The 20,446-nt window shown below is 38.8% G+C and overlaps 1 protein-coding gene across 1 annotated transcript in view; it reads left to right on the forward strand.

Moving 5' to 3' along the window:
* The window catches only part of LOC149068877 (protein TANC2-like), a 124,233-nt gene that overhangs the window by 51,160 nt on the left and 52,627 nt on the right, over positions 1-20,446 (forward strand). Inside the window, exon 2 of the mRNA XM_089250366.1 lies at positions 1,027-1,109. Within this exon, the coding sequence (XP_089106492.1) occupies positions 1,073-1,109 (37 nt within the window). The 5' untranslated portion in view covers positions 1,027-1,072. The remainder of the gene's footprint in view (positions 1-1,026; positions 1,110-20,446) is intronic.

The following is a 20,446-nucleotide window of genomic DNA, read 5'->3' on the forward strand; positions in this document are numbered from 1 at the left end:
GCGATGGAATGTTGAAGGGGGGCGGTAGAAGCTATGGGCATAACATAGGATCCTATGGGTTAGATTGCGTTGGGGGCAATGGGAGAAAAAACATTTTGAAGAAGGTGGGGGACAAAAAAGGTTGGGAAACTATGGTATAGAGCGATAATGTTGACACGATAATGTTAATTATCGACAAGGATAGAAAGTTCTTTGTACCCGATTTCCACATGGGGGGTCATTCAAGTATTACGTCAGCATCGGGGGGGGGGGGTTCCGATTTGCTGGCTTTTGATGACGGGGGGGGGGTGTGTTTGAAGGTTGCATAAGGTCATCAACCACCCCTTTTTGAAGATATGAAATATTTGAAATATTCTAAGCTGCTGACGGGGGGGGGGGGGTCAGTGTTTTGCTGACAGGGGGGAGGGGGTCAAAAATGGCTGAAAATCTTCTTACGTAATACTTGAATGGCCCCATGAGCAAATGAGGCTTTTTGCATCACTTTGCCTCGGTGAGCCGCATTGGCGCTGTTTAAGACTGCCCTGGAGTGAGATGTACAGTGAAATTTTAACCATGAACAAGAATTTAAAAGGAAGAAAAAAAAAATCGAAATTTACGAATAGATGGCGCTATCCCGTTTGAATTTGCTTATCATTGAACTCCTGAACAAGACACACATCCCGCGAGTCATCTCAAGTAAATGGGAATTCTACCGCAAAATGCATGGGCCTTTCGTTCAAACTGTTTTTACTCTGAATGGAAAACTTGTGCTACATTTACTACGAGTGTCAAACTCTCCTTATGATGCTAAATTTACTCCGAAACGTCAAATTTATGATGTTGCATCAACTCCAAAATGTCAAACTTATAATACTGCATTTATTCTGAGTGTCAAACTTATGATGCTGCATTTACTCCGAATGTCTATCATGCTATGATGCTACATTCTTTTTGAATGCTGAACTTATGATGCATTTACTCGTATTAACAGATGTAAGTCGTTGATTGATTCATATGTATTTCTATATATATTATTATTTTTTGCAGATGTTGATCAGATGTTTCTTCCATCCGTAATGCGTAATGAAATACGATGAACGAATCCAACTCTCGTCCTCTGTGGTACAATGGTAAGTTCTGATGATTTTGATCACACGACCATTAAAGGTGTCAAATTTAGTCAGTGGCGTATCCGTCGACGAAAGAACGTCCAATAGTCTGAATACACACTACAAGATCAGAAGCCGCTTGCCCCCCCCCCCCACCTTATAAATGCGCCTGTGCCTCTAAGCCCCTCTTTTGGTCACTCCCATGCTCACACTCTCTAGATCTTCCTTTTGGTTATTCACATGCTTGGCACTTGCACTCATTTGTTCTTTCACGTACTTGCAAACTCTAGGCCGTTTAGTCACCCATTCATTTAAAACCGCCTCTTCCTCGAGAATGAGCCGCCCCCTTCTCCCATTCAATTAATTTTCTTGAGCACTCATTCCTCAAATTTGCCGTCCTGGGCTGTTCCTCGCTAAGCCACCGTCTAGTCCAGTGTTTCCCAAAGTGGGTAATATCGTCCCCGGACGACGGAATGGTCCGGGGGCGGGACGATAGAAGCTACGAGTATAGCATAGGATCCCATGGGTTCTCTTGAGTCGGGGAAAGGGGTGATGGGAGAAAAAACTTCCGAAAGAAGGGGGCGATGGAACAAAAAGTTTGGGAAGCTGTAGTCAGTAGCTTTAATACGCCACTGACTGGGGGGTGGGGGGCAAAGGGGGAAACCGCAATTTCTAGGAAAAGAAAACAATACTGGTATAAAATTATCGAATTTCACAGTGGGGGCGGCGAATTTTACATTACAAAATCATGTTTGCTTCCCCCATCCCGCCGCACAAAATTCCTAGTTACGACCCTGTGTAATGACTTAAATTTAACCCTGAAATGTCGTTATTTGGCGGTACTTTAGCCAAACTTGGCGATTATTGGTCCAGATGTCCCGTCCTTATTGAAATCTGGTCATATCGTTTTTCTAGTTTTCTCGTCGAATCGCGCGTAGGCTGGTAGTTTCAGTTTTCACGTGTATAAGGAATGAATGCCCCCTGGTCATCTTCCGTCTCGCTCTTCCAAAAACGTTTCATTATTGCGTAATGAACTTTGACGTGTCGGAGGAAGGAAAAGAAATTATAAATGAAGGAAAAAGGTTTTTTTGAAGAGAGAAATCGCGTCCACACCCTTCAGCTTAAAATCGTGATGTTTGGCAATTTCAGGGTTTTTTTTGGTTCGCCATATTAGGAACATCATCGATATCGTTGAGTCACTCATTCACTCAACCCGTGCGTATTTATTTATACGCTCATGTTTTTTTTCCCCCAAGTTCTAACTGCCCACATTAAGTCTTTGAACGCTCGTGTATGAAATAATCGATATACGGTCAAACTCGGTTATAATCACATCGAAGATTCCAAGAAATTTTTGCCGTTAAAACTGAGGTTTGTGTGTTTTAAAGATGTTTTTTGACGGAGAATATAAGGAGTTAATATGCCCGAATCAATATTATACGTGTTCGAAAAATATTATCACTCGCTTTACTTGAGTACACATTTCATGTTTATACAAGGTGGGCAAAAAGTCCGTAGACACTTAAAATTCATAAAAATGGGAAAAATAACCCAAATAAAAAACGGTTTGCAGTGTTAGCATTGGAAGATGAGCGCCATCTAGAGTCGTCATCGTCAGTCACCGTTTTCAGCGCTCTGTGCTTTTGTTGATTATTTAATAGTTTATACTAAAAAATTGTGCAATAAAATGTAGGTAATGTACGTAAGAATGTGTGAGGAGTATTCTGGTGTTTGTTTGAGGGAATCTGTCTACAAATTCAAAAGTTATTGCTGTTCCACCGTGGCGAAGTTTTAACGGTCACCGTTGGGTCTGAGTTGAAAGAAAGAGATTGGAAAGAGAAAAAACATTGGGTGAGTTTCTTCAAACTTTCATCGAAAATGAATAATACGCCTCCGGATCTCATTTAAACATAATTGAAAAATAACTGTCAACATAGTAACTGTGAATGTGCCTGTGTCTTCCCCCCCCCCCTCTTCCAAAAAAGGAAAAAAAAAAAACTTCTCGGCGACAACGATCATGGGCGACCTCTATGGTTGAAAATGTAAACAAAAGCTAAACTGCCAGTTGAGTTCAAAATTATATCAAATATAAATTGCTGTAATTAATAGAAGCCCAATGCAACATGTTCCTCTTGTTTTTTGCCCCTGGTATTATTGTCTGCCATACAATATTTTGGAAAATTTGTATTTGTGGTTATATCAATGATCTGCCCTAGCTAAAGTACAAAATTGTTGCCACCGACATTACTATCCTGAAAACTGTTGGCTCGATTTCATTTGTTCGTTTTGTAACGGTCTTTAATTAATTTGCACATTACTTTCATATCCTATAATTTTCTGTGTTTGCAGCTCAGTAATTTTTGTCAATTTCGCGGGTTACCGGGTTGGATGTGACAATTTATATATTGGTGGTGAAGAAAAGCAAAAAATTTGCATACTAACTTATATGTATATATAGAATGATTGACATCCAATTTTACATTTCATAAATTGCAAAATTTGAAAAATTTATAAAAAAAAAAAAAAAAGTGTTCTTCGTATATTTTTGAAACTATTTTTTTATTTAACCCACCTTCAAAGAAAATTATGAAAAACCACACAGAATTTGATGTCTCACTGGACTTGGATTGTAATTACAACGAGGCATCATTAGTAAAAATGGGGAGGAAGTCAAGGTATTATCTTAGATCCTACCTGCAACAACAGGTAATACAAGACTCAATGACGGAATATCTTGATAAAAGATCGACGGAGTGTTCCAATAGTTCCCGTATTGAAATGATGTCACCTACGTCGTCCATATTTGAAACCGAGACAACAGAAGGCTCTCTTAAAACAGAGACAACAGAAGGCTCTTTTAAAACAGAGACAACATCTGAGCAAAAGGACCCACTTGCTGATGGTCAAAATTTCAATACCGACTCTATTATACACCCTGAACTGAAGATACAAGATGAAATTTCTGGGGTGGAAGCTCAAACTGATGAAAATGTTGATGATCACCTTTTGGACTCTCCAAGTTTTCTTGTATCAGATATATTCTCTGGTATTGTTGGACTTTCGAATGATCACCATTCTACTCCAAACAACAATGGAGAAATCAACAACTTAATCATGGACATTATCACCGAGCTATCAATGGAAGAGAAAAGACATCATGTAGAATTAACTGATGCATATAAGCTCAATAATGAAGGAGGTACTAATGCACAGTCATCGTCCCCGGCATCGGTCTCCAACCACGTACCTTTGCAAGCGGAAATAGTAGCACAGACAACTGAGTCAGAGAAACAGAATACCAGATTGTTATTAGGATCACAGACAACTGAGTCAGAGAAACAGAACACCAGATTGTTATTAGGATCACAGACATTTGTTTTTACTCCTACTGATGTCATTCCATCCAAATTCTACATGATCTCACCATTTGGAAACAATAATGATAAATACATTAATGATGGAAATAAGCTGGGAGGCGAAGATGATATTGATAAGTCAACGGAAAATTCAAATCCACGAGTTGTATCTGACAAACAGGATCCAGAGAACGGCACCATTATTCGTGACCTTAAAAGTCCTGAAAAGTTCCTGAATACCAACAGGGCAAAAACTAAACAGAATCCAGATGACAAAGACAATAATGAACATACAAAGAAGAAAATCAGCAAAAAGACCAATAGACCTGCTGTTAAAGGTAAACTATCCGACCCATTGAAAAGAAAACCAACAAATTCTAATGGGAGCAAAGAAAAAAATAAAAATGATCCCATAGCCTCCACATCACATGAGTACTCTGAACAAGACTGGATGGAAATCATTGCTACAGAGCGTTACAAGAATAATGTCTTGAACATCCAGGACATCTTCCAGGAGATCATACAAATCATAAGACATTCCACAGGCGAAGGCAAGACGTTTAAATTCGGAATTCCAACTCAAATGCGGAAAAAAGCGGAAAAATTGTTGGAAATTGTCAATTTATGGGCTCTTAGCTCCCATAATGATTTAAAAGATGCTTCTACTCAGACTTCGGACAATGTTGAGAAGAAAACAAATACTCCAGAAAAAAACTCTACAACTAGCGACACAACTTTGGCAACTAGGAAAGACAAGATGATACAAGTTCCATGTCCAAGAATTTCTTCTCCTTTAACACAAAAAACCAATTCGTTAACCTCACATAATGAAAACGAAGATGACAGTGCACCTTCATATGTCATTGTAGACGAGTTAGATTGTAATACCTTGCCCTTTCAAAAAGTCACTTATAGGAGGAACCAAAAGAATCTAAAACAACGAATACATACAGTATTATTATACAAAAATAAAAAATCCAACTCGAAACAATTTGATACCACCGGTCCAATTATAATAAAGAAATTTGAAAACAATATCCATGCCATCAGACATATAAAAAATGGCACGGCAATTGACTGCTATACCATTCAGGATTGTCTCAAAATAAGAAAATTTATTCTCAACAATCACTTATTGAGACAAACAATATATGTCATTTGTCCGGAGAAGAATATTTCTGGTCACCCACAACATTGGACTCATGATAAAAAGATTTTCCAGGAAAAGAATCCTCGACTCATCTCACAACCTAAGAATTTCACTACATACCTTCAGAATAACCCAAACCCTGTGAATAATCACCCGCCAATTTTCAGGTTTGGATCTGGTAGTGTATTGTATAATCGCCAACAAAATGCAAGTTTGGCCAAGCAGCGAACAGGATGGAATCGCACTACAAATTTTCGCAATATGGACATAAACAGAACTCGACTAACTTTCAACATCCTTGATCATGGTGACATCAATAGAGTCGTACATGATTTGGAAGAACAACTGACATACAGTAACCTGCATGAATACATTATTAAAACAGATGCAAATGGAAATCAACTCGTACTGACTTGCACAGATCCATTAGCAGCGAAAATTATAAGTTCGGAGGTGACCAATAACTTCAAACTTAAACTTCACTTAGAAATAACCAGCGACATAAGATATAAATTTTAGAAAAAAGAAGGGCACGCATCATCGAAATCAGTGTGTCTAAAAACGCAATTTCACTGAATTCAAATTAATCCTGAATAAAAAACAATTTCAAGCTAAAATTTATCTACTGCACACTAAAACTATGTCTCAGCAAAGTCTTAAGGGGCCCATCAAACTTTTACAGTATAACGCTGACCGTGCACTGGACACAACCGAATCGTTCGTAACAATGGCCGGAAAAGAAGGAATTGATTTCATAATGCTGCAAGAGCCGTGCACCAAAAACGGACAACTGCACGGTCTTCCACCGCACTGGAATAGATGGTCATCCACCAACAATAAAGCTGCAATAGTATGTACAAATTCCAACATTCATCCAGCCACAGTATGCAATACAACTTCCACCACAGCTGTTAGAGTATGTCTGAATAACAGTGATCTCATTATCATCTCGGCATACTCTTCTCCGTACGAAAACTTATCTTCTACAATTGATGAAATTGAAAGAACAATAAAGAGCAACAAAAATATACCTATATTGATTGGATCGGATCTGAATGGTCATCACTCGTTATGGGGCTACAGAGATGAAGATTCCAGAGGAAGAACAATTTTACAATTTCTACAAAAGAATCATCTCATACTACTCAATCAAGATCTACAAACTCCAACGTATGTGCACGGAAAGTCTAAAGGATGGCCTGATCTTTCCTTCTGCAATTCTCCAACGCTTTCGGCTTCTACTTCGTGGGAAATAAGCGACAAAGACACCTTGGGCCAACACAAGTACATTCGAATCAGCATTTCTGAGAGCATTTGTGTTTCATCTTATCCTCGATATCACGTAACAGAGAGAAAATTAAGGTTGCTTTGCAAAAAGCTGCAAGAACCTCTGAACAATTTATTGAACGAGCTGAAACACCAAGATACATATAATAATCAAGGATCACTAACCTTAGTAGAGAAAATTTTGGATCTTTTAACGACTGCATGCAGTAATACTTTCACTTTAAAAGTTCCCAAAACTATTTCCAAATTATCATGGTGGAATGAACATTTGACTAAAGAAAAGCGGAAACTTCGTGCAATGGAAAGAAAAATAAATTACGTAAAAGAAGATGACAGACCAGGATATATACTAGAATTTAAGAAAAAGCGTGCTATTTTCAAGAAACTAATTAGAAGCACTAAGAAAAAACAATGGTATGAATATTGCAGCCGAATGAAAGAACCTTACGGGAATTGCTTTAAAACAACGAAGAACAACAAATATTTCCCGCCGCAGCTCCTTCTTCATTTGCAAGAAAACCAAAAAATAGATATTGTGCAAGCAGCTGGACGTCAATTAAATCTTATTTATCCAGATCCGATCCGGAACACCGATCTCCAATCTCGTGACATTCCACTGCACACAAGAGATAAGACTATCACACACATGGAGATAACAAGAATCATTAACAAGTTAAACAATAGAAAGGCACCAGGTGTGGATGGAATTTGTAACAGAACTATCAAAAAACTTCATTGTCAGTTCCCTTCTCTATTCTATATCTTGTTCAATAAATGCCTGGACATTGGAACCTTTCCGGAACATTTCAAAAATGGCATGCTATTATTATTTCTGAAACAAGGGAGGAAGCCCGAAGACCTTGACTCTTACAGACCCATAACATTATTATCGAATGCTGGGAAGATATTTGAACGTATACTCATAAATAGAATGGATTATTTCTTAAACAAACAGAATTGGTTCCATCCGCTACAGTTCGGATTTAGAAAAGGGAAATCGACAGAAAAAGCAATAGACAACATGATGCAAGAATTGAAACGACAAAAAGAAAAGAGTAATTTCTCTGCTGTGATCCTTCTCGATATCAAGTCAGCATTCGATAATCTTCGCCATGAGCTCATATATAATAGGCTATCGTCAATTTCAACAATACCTGATAATTTACTTAAAAGCACTTTAAGTATTTTAGAAAAAAGAAGTATATCTATCATGACAGATAGAGGGCCTGCAACAAAGACACAGAAACAGGGATGCCCTCAGGGCTCCTGTAGTGGTCCTTTTTTTTGGAATGTTATTATTAACGACCTTCTCAAACATCAATGGCCAGACGATGTATGCCTACAAGCATATGCTGATGATATCATTCTTATAGTATCAAGCAACACATCAAAATCCATCAATGAAATTGCCACCCGATGTCTAAAAGAAATAGAAGAATGGCTTGAAATTAATCACCTGCAACTTCAAACGAACAAGATTGCATATTTCTGGCCTTATAGAAAGAAAGGACGCCTGAAAATCCAATATGATAACCAACACATCAAAAGAACACGGAACTTTAAATATCTGGGAATCAATTTTGACGAAAAATTTAACTGGATCTACCACATTGACCAACAAGTACTTAAAGCTCATAAAACACTCCAGTCTTTCTATAGGATTGGGGGCAGCAAGTGGGGTATTAACAGGCTATTCAGAAATATCTATTATCGAACCATTATCATCCCCCAATTATCCTATGGATCGTGTATTTGGTTTGCAAACCCCACCTGCAGAATGAAACGCAAGATGCTGACAGCTCAAAGGCAATACTTACTTTTTGTAACAGGTGCATATAATACTACGCCAACTAATGTGTTACAACTTTCCACTGGAAATTTACCTTTGGACCTTCAAATAGAAGTTATATCGAAAAGAAGCCGACTCCTTCTATTAAGACACAATGTCATATGTAACGATTTCAGTCTACTAGCATCTGCATACGAAGAAAAAATAACCTCATGGCCTCATCATCCAGCCATAGATCTTCAAGATAATCAGCTCATCACTGAAGAAAAAGACATTCCAACTGCCATCAAAATATATACGGATGGCTCGAAAACTTCTAATGGAGTTGCTTCGGCTTTTGTCGTCTTTCGCAACAACGTCATCATACACGAATGGTCACAAAGGCTCCAAGACTTCAACTCTGTTTTCCAGGCAGAATTGTATGCTATTCATCAGGCAATTCTCCATATACTACATGAGAACGAACCTATTCAGATTATATCCGACAGTCTTTCCAGTATTCTCGCGCTTAGAAATAATTTTTCCCCCACCCGACTTGTACGACAAATCAGAGCAAATCTAATTGACAAGCCCAACACTTTCATCTCATGGACCAGGGCCCATGTGGGTAATCAAGGGAATGAATTAGCAGACGCACTTGCTAAAACAGCTACTTCATCAGAAAATATGAACTCTGATGTTTTTCCTCCCTGGTCTCATGCCAAACACAAGATACTTTGTGTAGCGAAAGAAACTTGGCAGTCCAGATGGATTGATGGTGAACAACGGGGCAGAAAGGTCTTCCAAATCATAAATAAGACCAAAATCTTCAACCAACCATGGATTAGAGAAAGGACAATCCTATATAGTGAGCATGGCCCTGTTCCGTATTACTTAAGGAGATTTAAAATATCTAAAAATAAATTATGTGCTTGTGGGGAAATCGGAACATTTCCTCACTATATTTGGTCGTGTCCAAGCACTGCATCCTACCATCAGCCCCCGATTAATCTAAAACATTTCCACGTCTGGAAACGTCAAGTAATAAAAACTAAAAACTGGGCTGACATCATTAAACTTATCAACTTTCTAGAGGAAAATCTGTCGTTACTGCACAGCAAAAATGAAGAAGATCTCTTTGAATCTGATGAGAGTGGTGAAGACATCCCTGTCTTCACCATGGTGACTAGATCGATGGCCAGATCAGCATCGACACCCCAAATCTAATGACTACGCTGAAATTGTAAAAATGTGTTCACATTTTTTTTCCTTCTCTCGGACTGTGACGTGCATTGTGCTTACCACAGATGTTTAATTTTTACTGTTTTTTGTGTTTCCCATAGTGATTTAACTGATGTTTATTTTCTATTCCTCATATACATATGTACTTGAACGGACTGTGACGTGCATTGTGCTTACCACAGATGCTTAAGATTTGAATATTTCTTGTGCTTACCATATTTGCATTTTCGTGTTCTTCATATTTGCATTTTCGTGTTCTTCATATTTGCATTTTCGTGTTCTTCATATTTGCATTTTCGTGTTCTTCATATTTGCATTTTCGTGTTCTTCATATTTGCATTTTCGTGTTCTTCATATTTGCATTTTCGTGTTCTTCATATTTGCATTTCTGTTGTTCCCCGTTTTTTTTTCTCTCGGACTGTGACCTGCATTGTGCTTACCACAGATGTTTATTTTTCATTGTTCTGTGTTTTCCAGTGTTATATAACTGATATATAGTATATATAACTGATGTTTTCCCCCACCCTTTTCATACATACTGAACTGTGACGTGCATTGTGCTTCCACAAATGTTTAATTTTCACATTATTTTGTAAATTACTATATATATTTTACGTCCCCCCCCCCCATGTACTTTGAAAAAGTGTTCTCATGTTTGATCGGGTAGGGTGGATGGATTTGATGGGCTGGGGAAGGTGTTGCTACTTTTCCAACAGATACCCTTTACGTTAGAGGTTCCGTAAGGAATATTAACGTGGGTATCTGTCTGGTAGTTCAAGTTCAAGTGTTAGCATTGCTAAGTAACGAATTTTTTTAAGACAGGAAAAAAATTTAAAAAACAGCCGATAGGTGGCGCTGACGTACATAAGTCAAAGAAAAGATACGCAAATAACGAACAGAATGCCTCCAAATCGTTTATTACGGCAGTATGTGTTCCCCATGACTACCACCACAGGATATAACACATTGCAGGTGAGTCACAAATCCAGCACGACACCTCGATCGCATCTTTCAGTTCCGACAGATTGGATGGATCGGATCGATACTTTTCTTTGGCTTGTGTAACGTCAGTGCCACCTATCGGCTGTTTTTAGTTTTCTTTCCTGTCTTAAATTCCCGTGACCGTAGCGTTGCTAACCGTGCAAACCGTTTTTTATTTCGGTTATTTTCCCGGTTTTTATGAATTTTTATAGTTTGTACGGACTTTTTGCCCACCCTGTACTTTTCTATTATACAAGCCTATTGAATAAAAACAAAACTGTTGAAGTTCTTCAAATGAAATCGTTGTTGGTTTTAAACCAATGAGCAGAATAAAAATGAACAACGTAATATTGAAGTGTTGTTTTTATGCTGCATAAAATCGGTGTAAATTTTGCGCCCCAAAATATTGGTCGCTACGTTTTTGTTGTATACAAAATAATTTGATGTCAAACATAACCTATTAACCGATATTTTGGCGCATAAAATTTCCACCGGTATGCAGCACAAAAGAGAAAAAAGGTTATCGTAACACATTTTGTTCGTTTTCATGCTGTGTTCAGGTTTGAAACCAAAAATTAACTTCACTTACAAAATGATAAGATAGTTTACTCTCTATTCGATAGGTGGCAGTAGGCTCTGTATTTCTATGATGGATATTTTTCTTGACATTTTTGTATAGAACAGAAATGCGCATAAGTATTTTCTACAATTTTAGTTTCTCCCCACCCCCTTTCTTCTACTGTATAATAGGGCTATTTCTCCATGGGAAAAAATATTTTTGCATTTTCATGCAAACATAGGCTGACCATATTTCCTCAAGAAAAATACGGGGGATAGGGCTTCAAAATACGGGAAAAATATGAGGGACATCGCTAATTGTTGCCAAAAATGATGTCAAAAGTAAGCAAAGTTGGAAACTCGTACTAAAATCACAAAAGTCGTCAATCGTGGGAAATGAAGCTCCACTTCAAATTGCAGTGAATCAAAACAAAAAACATGACAAATATGTGAGGAATATTCTTATTTGTAGTCGTAGTTATCGTAATATAATTTCTGAGTTGGAAAAATAATTTTGATTGTTGATTTGAAAACTAAAATGAACAAAATCTCAAGTTTGCTTTATTGAAATACGTGAAAAACCGGGACATTTTTGCAAAAAAGTCGGACAGCCAGAAAAATAAAAAAAAATTGGGACTGCCCCAGGAAATACGGGACGCCACCCCATGCAAACTATGAAGTATTTTCTCTTCTTTCATGAATACCATCAGGATAGACTGTTTTGCTGGGAGTGAGGTTTTCGTTTCCCAGAGAAGCCCAGTTGCAGTATGGTCAAAGGTCAAAGCGTCGAGGTACGGATGTGTTTGTGTGTGTGTGTGAGCCGGTCTCCCATTTGGAAAAGTCGCTCCGCAGAGAGCAGGCAGGCCTACAACACGATACCGACAAAACATGGAAATCCAAGCATTTTCATCTTTACTTCAGAAAATGGAAGCCAGGTGGCAGCGCGAACACGAAACAAGCGTAGCTCGACAACATAAATAGGTTAGGGCCAACATACACTCAAAACGCACATTCTCTCTTTTTGGCATGTGCCGATTCGTTTGAAATTCCGTAGAGGAATGTGTACGAGGCGCATGTTCGGTAAGGTGGTAGTAGTAGTATGGTCCGTGACCGCACCGGGCTGCTAACTATTCGGACCGTGAAAATATTAGGTGGGGAACAAAATTCACGCCAGGAATTTGTTTGGAAAACACAATACAGAGGAAAAAAAAGCAAGAAATATCTTTTCAAAAGAAAGCCATAGAAGATTATTCCACGGTGGATTATTCCATCAGACGGACAATATGACCTTTTCTTGTGTCAGTGTGTGTGGCTGGCGACCTTTCTTGCTCTAGCACCGGGCAATTTCTAGCTGGATTGTCGAGGGGAATGTCCATAGTAGAAACAGTATCCTACTGTTCTGGCACTTAGTGGACTCTCCTATGTCGGGATTTATCGCGGTTGCAGCCCAGCCCTGGAACAACTAAGTCTGGATTTTCAGTGGAAATAAATGATGTATCATAACGAATTTTTAGATTTTTCAACAGACATTTAAAACCTCCCGTATTACACCCGAAAGTTGCGAACAACGAACAAAATTTTGTGTTCTACCAGAACCCACTTTAATGTTTCCAAAACGATCGCGATTATGCACATTAGACTAAGTCCTGTCATTTCTGGTTGTGTTTTGTTCCCCACCTAATATATTTAAATACGTTGACTACACATTTGCATCATCGCTGCCGAAAAGAAAGTATTTCTGTAGAACTTCCCGAATGTGTGTGTTCGAAAACTTGCATCACCTTTTCGATGGGGAAAGTGTTTAATTATTTTTTCATATGTTCGCGTTGGATATATGATGTAAAAATTTCGACCGGGCATATATTTTTTTTCTCTGCCCCGGACAATAGACTTGTCCAGCCCTGGCGGCTACGCAGATTGGATGAAAAACTTTTGGGGACCGGCAGCGAATATAAATTGATTAACAACGTCCCTCTCACCAGTGGTTGTAAAACACTGGTGAGAGGGACAAAAAGTCTCGGCCAGGTCCTGATAATATTTTTCTCAACTGACGATATGAGGTCGTAACATCGGGGCTAGTGTAAGTCGGAGTAGTTGCCGGTACAACAAAATATAAAAATACATGATTATGCCATGAGTGCCAACTAGGGGCTGTCGTGTGATGAGATCCACAGTTCTTTCAATTCAGTTTTTAAAACAAGTCTTTTAGCTGCAATCAAATCGCCAACAACGGTATTCTCGTGAAATTAAATATTAAAAATTATTTGAGGTCCCCGGCTGAAATGGGACTCCCCCCTCGCTGAGGTGCCCCATACTATGAAGAAGAATCAGTGTTACCGCTTTATTATTATTTGATTCCTACTCGTCTTTTTTTCCCATGGCTATATTTCATATTTCAGTCCTGTCATTTAGTTGGCGTTCTGGAAGTTTTATGACCTCCTGAAATCACAATGACGTTATATCCGTGGGTGTCTTCGTATTCGGTAGCTCGGGTAAGTTGGGTTGGCAGGTAAAAAAAAAATCGAAATATCCCCCTTCGCACGTCATCGAGCCGACCTCACGTGGGCGCACGCATGGACACAGACAAGATCCTCTTATTATATTTCTCTGACAAGATCCTTAATGTCTTAAGGTCTGTTGAAATAGCTCAAAATCGAATTGGGGGGAGGGGGGATGGGGTCTGTCCTCTCCATCTTCTCTTACGTGAGTTTTTAATGTATACGCACGTAGAGACACACATCCCCGAGGTCATCCGCTGCCCACTCTTCCGATTAACGTGAGATTAGTGGAAGGTGATGCACCTGTGGATCTCTCTCGAGATAATGTGGTCGACTCCTCCCCACTGGGTCCAGGTCGAATGATGGACGCTTTTTTTGCCCTTTTTTTCGTGTTTGTCTTTCCGCTCTGTAATTGCCGTCATTGTGCCATCAATTATGACGAAGTCATAATATTTTATATTATTTACGTTGTGACATCGGGAAAGTAATGGTACTTATCCGATGCCGCAATGTTATTAAAGAACTTACAGACAGAAATTTCAGTTCAGAGCATGCACGTGGCCCGCGAAGTCATCTGATGTGGGGCGTGACCTCAAATCTAATTTTGTAAAAATTAAGTAAGCGGCACATTACCAGATCGGTTATGTGACCCGCAGTGCAGTGCCACATCTCGTGAATGATTCGCAGCACAGTTCCAGAGCACTTAAGCTGCCCGCGGCACATTTACATGTCACTTTAGTCAGGGCTGAAAAATCCAGGTGACCTATCGCCATGGTGACTAAAGAATTGGTATTGGCGCCTGAAATTTTCTTTGTGCAGTTACTCAATTGCAGGCTGCTAGCAGTACAAAATGTTTGGAATTTATAGCAGCATATCTGCCAATATGAAAGAGGGTCACTATGCCCTTAAAAGTCAAAATAAGCATTATTTTGGACCTTTTTCTGCGGTTAAAAAATTTATGTCGCCTAAAATTTGAGATAGTGGCAAATATTGAGAAGGGGATGGCGGGGGACTTGGACCCCATGAACCGGATACGAGTTTACCCCCTACGGCCTTGAACATTGAAATAAAGGAATTCGAATTCTATTAATTTTCCTTTTCTGATATTTTTGTATGGAAAAGAAATGAGCATAAATATTGATTGAAATAGGGAAGAATTGCGCTACGACTTCTGCTGCCATCTATCCATCAAAAACAAAATAGCTTATTATTCTTCAAGTGAAATTGACTATTTGTTTTAAACCGGTGGGTGGCACAAAAATTAACAATATTGTGGTATGATACTGCATTCTTTTTTATTTTTATGCTCAATTCCGGTGTAAATCGTATGCGCCATAATACTGGTTAATGTTTTTACGTTTGTCGCAAAATCGCTCTCTGCAAGCACCAAAAACATAATAACCGGTATCATGGCGCATAAAATTAATCAGTATGCAGCATAAAAATATATATAACAACAATGGCATCATATTGTTCGTTTTCAGGCAACATGCGAGTTTAAAACCAACAACCAATTTTTACTGAAAGATTCATGCAGATAGTTTTTTATTCGATAGGGGGCGCAGCTCAACAATGTTTCTCGATTGTAATAGTAATAAATGTGAAACAATTTCCGAGATACACATACTACTTAGCAGCCAAAAAACACTTCTGAGCAAATGCAGCCAATAAGCTTATTGCATAGCTGCCAAGTCCCTCGAATTTCTACTCCATCTTCCGGACTCCAAAAAATTTGTCTCCCGAATTTCGACCGTGATTGTAAAAAAAATCCCTATTTTTGAGAGAAAAAATTATTCTCAAACAATTTACCTCGAAAAAGGGGGGGGGGGTGCTTCTTTTTACGGAAATGACGTCATAAGCATGATGTAAATTGTCGCCATTGCTTGAAATCACAAAAAAATATTTCATTTTCGGGGAAGGGGGGAGCAAAGTTCGTCAAACAATCGGCGTCAATTCGGTCTTTTTACGTCCGAAACTGGCGGCTTGCATATGCTTTGACTATGTGTTTCCCGTTTCGGAGCCGATGGCGATTCTTTTTTTCGCGTGATTTGATTAGAAGTGCATAGAGGTATGACAGATAATTTAACCTACTTATTGGCGATGATTGGCGATGGCTTGCACTATGTCACGTTTTTGCAAAGGGGAAAAATGTCTAGAGGTTCACTTTTGTTAATGAAAACTCCCTACATTGTTTTCCAAAAATCCCTTTTATATTTATTTTCGTACGGAATTTGCATCACCGCGAAAAATCTCCCTAATTCTCATTCTCCAAAGATAGCAGCTATTTTATTGGACGTGCAACAAGGTTATTGGTTGTATTTGCGCGAAAGTAACGTGCTTTCGTGCTGCTTAAGTAGCATGTGTATCTCGTTTGTACGCGTCAAGTAGTTAAATAGTTAAATAAATTTTGTCAAGTACTTCAAAACGTATGCAGACGGTAAGAACTGTTCACACGCCATTCAGTTAAGTTGTCAAGAATAAAAACTGGATTCATTTTCTATTTTTTCGGTTAAGTAGGTCCTATGCGCATGCTCAAGCGGGCACATGGCCGCGTATTATCCAATGAGCATTGACTACCTGATCATTTACGTTGGGACAGTTTTTTTGGAACTCTCAACAACTTAAAAATTTTGTTGACGCATGTAAACGGGCCAGAAGTAGAAAATTTCCCTATTATTATTATTATTTTGCAGGTTCGCAAATTATTTTTACCATTTATGCCGTCCGCGACAGATATTTTTCATTTAATTTCACTGGTACGCTAATAGGAAAAAGGTTGAAGAGCATTGGCATAGATCCCTTGATTTCGGCCGGGTAACTTTGAATCTGGTCAAATAAAAGAAACTGACCAAGAATTGAAGGAAGGGGCTCTTTTTTTTACATCTCATCCAACAGGGGCCGTTCAAGTATTACGTCATCATAGATGGGGGGGGAGGGGGGTTCCATTTGCTTACTTTTGATGACAAGGGGGGAGGGGGGTTTGCATAATGCTCACCCTTTATGAGGATTCAGAGGGGCAAAGCTGATGACGAAATTTTGCTGACATGGGTGGGGGGATGGGGTCAGCGTTTTGCTGACTTTTGCTGACGGGGGGGGGGGGGTGGGTCAAAAATGGCTAAAACTTTGCTTACGTAATACTTGAACGGCCCCACATGACGCTAATAGTGGGTTAATTTCAGTGGGGGTTTTTTTTCCTGTTTTCCATAACCAAAGGTCATGACCGCAATGCTAGGCGGTATCTGCCCAGCACCTCCTAGAGATAGATCTATCGCTAGGAGGTGCTGATTTGCGTCTGTTATCTATGCTGTATTCACGTATTGATCATTTAACACGTGAAAACTCCAGTTAACTATGTATAGGATTAGGTTATCTTTTTCTTTTTTTTTTTTTTACTACTTCTGAGGAAATACCTTTATTTTCCCATTTGGCCATTACCTGACATCTTTAGGTGTTTGGAAACCAGAAATAAAAAGAAATAGGAAGAGTATTTGTTCGACTTTTTTCACACTTTGCTATCTCTCTCTCTCTCACCTTTGCTTACATTTTTTTTTTCTATCCTCAAAGAGCCTCGAACTTTTTTTTTTTTTGTCTTGATAAGACTTAGTGAACCAAAACGAAAAAGAACTTATCAGTTTTCAAAGCAATATGGCTGTGGCGGCCCTCCTCGAGGCAATTCAGCTAAAAGGAAGTTTTCGTATCGAGTAAAGAGTTCACACGCGCAAAAAATACTGCGGTGCGTTATACCGGATGTTTCTTCATTTGTGGAAATGGGTGTATGTGTGTGTGTGTGTGATGTCCAGTGCTGTGGTGTAATGGCTAGGCCATACATGCTCAACTCATGGTCCGTGGATTAAATGTGGCCCTTGGAGTCGTCTAATGATGGCCCGTTCCTTAAACCCAGTTTTGTGATGAAAAATGAACTAAACGGCGCATTTACAGATCACTATACGCACCCGCAGCAAAATTCTATAGCACTTAAGCGGCCCATGTGTGACGCATTTACAGATCACTCAAGTGGCATGCGCTGCAGTTTTAGAGCACGTGAGTGATCTACAGTGCATTTAAAGATCACTCGTGATCCGTGTCATACTCACATATTAGTTGAGTGACCCGCGGTGTATTTACAGATCACTTCAGCGATCCGCGGCACGTAGTGTATACCCGCGGTATATTTACAGCGACCCGCGGCGCAGTTCCAGACCACTTAAGTGGTTAAATGTCTACTCTGTCACTTCATTATCATAAATAATTAAGATTTTTTTTCATCTATATCAACATCAAGTGATAGTACATAAAGATATGCTCCAAAATATAATAAAAGTTTTCATCAATCATTTAAATTTGTAATGATTTAGGCTAATTTGTCCACTCTGTCACGTGTCCGCTCTATTACGTTTCCAGAAACTCAGGCAACACAACAGAATGGAAACTATGATACAGCTCTCCAAAATCACTACCAGGGAGATGTGTCATAAGGGGCCTTTTAGTATGATTAAAGGTCGTCATTTTGCAATTACTAGCTATAATACCCGGCGCTGCCCGGGTTTTCTTCAACGAGGCTTTTTGGCTCACGTGATATCGCCGTCTTTCTTTGAGGAACATACAAACCGTGTCCACGTTAACCAATATGGCGACTTCCTGCGAGACTCATGAAACAAACAAATTGAGATTTAAAGAAACGTAGAAATGAATATATTTTTTCCTTTTTCAAGGGGCGATTTCCCCCCGACCCCCCGAACTTCAAGTTATCCAGATCTGCCTGTTTCAGCTTCCAAAAATGCTTAATTAAAGATGTGGAATGTTTTCAATGTACTTTTTACGGGCCCATAATTAATTTTAAAACATCTTAAACCACATGAATTCATGCAGTTGAATATCAAAAGACAATACGGAGACATTAATTTTCACGCTTGAGAATATATAAATGAAAAATTTAAATCAATGTTATAGCATGGATATTCAACTCAAAAGTAGGTCCGGCTAATTACTTCATATCTAATTTTCTGGAATTCAATACAGAATTCAATACAATTTTTAAAATTATTGATGTGGCAGGAAACCCCCCACTAAAATTTCCGCATTTGTGCAGTAAAATCTGCAATTTTAACACTGATTTCTATGGGGATCATCATTTGCCTGACCCTCAAAGTGATGCTGATGATGGAAAAAGTGGCAAACCATTATAAAGGCGTAAACTATTAATACGTACACTGGCAACATTAAAGAAGTGACAAACCATTGTAAAGGCATATGCAAGTCTGAACCACATTGTTAGGGAACCACGGTAACCGAAGTAAACGTTCCGAAAGTGATTGTTGAGGCTCCAAAACCATTGTTGCCCGACAGTTTTTGCCCATTTGGGGCATTTTCCCAGCTGTGACGATCGATCTAAAATTGTAGATTTGTATAGAGAACATACACACACACACACACACAGACAGAAAATAAATTTTATATATATAGATTTTTATTTCCAGGCTCTACCCTTTCCCCACGTCCACTCTGGATCACTAATGTGAGAGGCATAAACATGAGATTTATACCAACATCTCAAATTACTATTCAACTTCAACAAAAAAAAAAACTTTAAAAGAAAAATCAATCATGATGATATAATATACATCTGAGCAAGTCCAGTGTCCACTTTGACCAGATTTTGAAAATTTTACCAGCCCAAAATTCAAACTATGAGGGGGTGAGGGACGTGGTTTTTTTTTTTTTTAAATTTCCTCATGGAGTGGACGTTTCTCAAAGGTTATAGAGGAGTCTCCGGGTCACGTATCACATTTTGTATACAAGTTTCGAGAAAATAAAAATGTATTTGCATAGCCTATCTATATACAGGGTGATTATAAAAAAACTATCCCGACATATGGGCCCCTAACTATCATACCATTCACAGAAACTGAATGAAATTTTGGCATAAGGTATTTTGAGGTATGCGCTCAAGAATGATATGGAAAACAACAGTGTCACTCTAACAGTTACGGTTACAGTGAGAAAATTTCGAAAATATCAAATGGCAACACCAAGTTTTTTGTATTGGAATGTGATCTCCATTGTAAAAAACCCTAAATAGCGTTCGAACGGCAACTGTAACATGAAAATCACCGGCGGTAGATAGGCTAAAAGTGAGGACAACCAATAAGGACAGAGAAGCAGCATAAAACAAAGCATTTTATTGTGTTTCACAAATTTTCCACGTGACCTTGTGGGGGACTGGGATCTCAGCCGAAGAAACGGTGTGACGAATGAAACGAACATTAATGCTCTGGTGCACGGCAAAGTCCTTTTTCCTTGCCTAGCTCCGGGGATTTTCGTGCTACAGGTGCCATTGCAACGCTATTTAGTGTTTTTCAGTATGGAGATCGCATTCCAATACAAAAAACTTGGTGTTGCCATTTGATATTTTCGAAATTTTCTCACTGTAACCGTAACTGTTAGAGTGACACTGTTGTTTTCCCATATCATTCTTGAGCGTATACCTCAAAATACCTTATGCCAAAATTTCATTCAGT

Source organism: Pholcus phalangioides, unplaced genomic scaffold (genome assembly GCF_987345545.1).
Source record: "Pholcus phalangioides strain wild (caught in Gottingen) unplaced genomic scaffold, Ppha-v1.0 ptg000024l_1, whole genome shotgun sequence".
NCBI lineage: Eukaryota > Metazoa > Arthropoda > Arachnida > Araneae > Pholcidae > Pholcus > Pholcus phalangioides.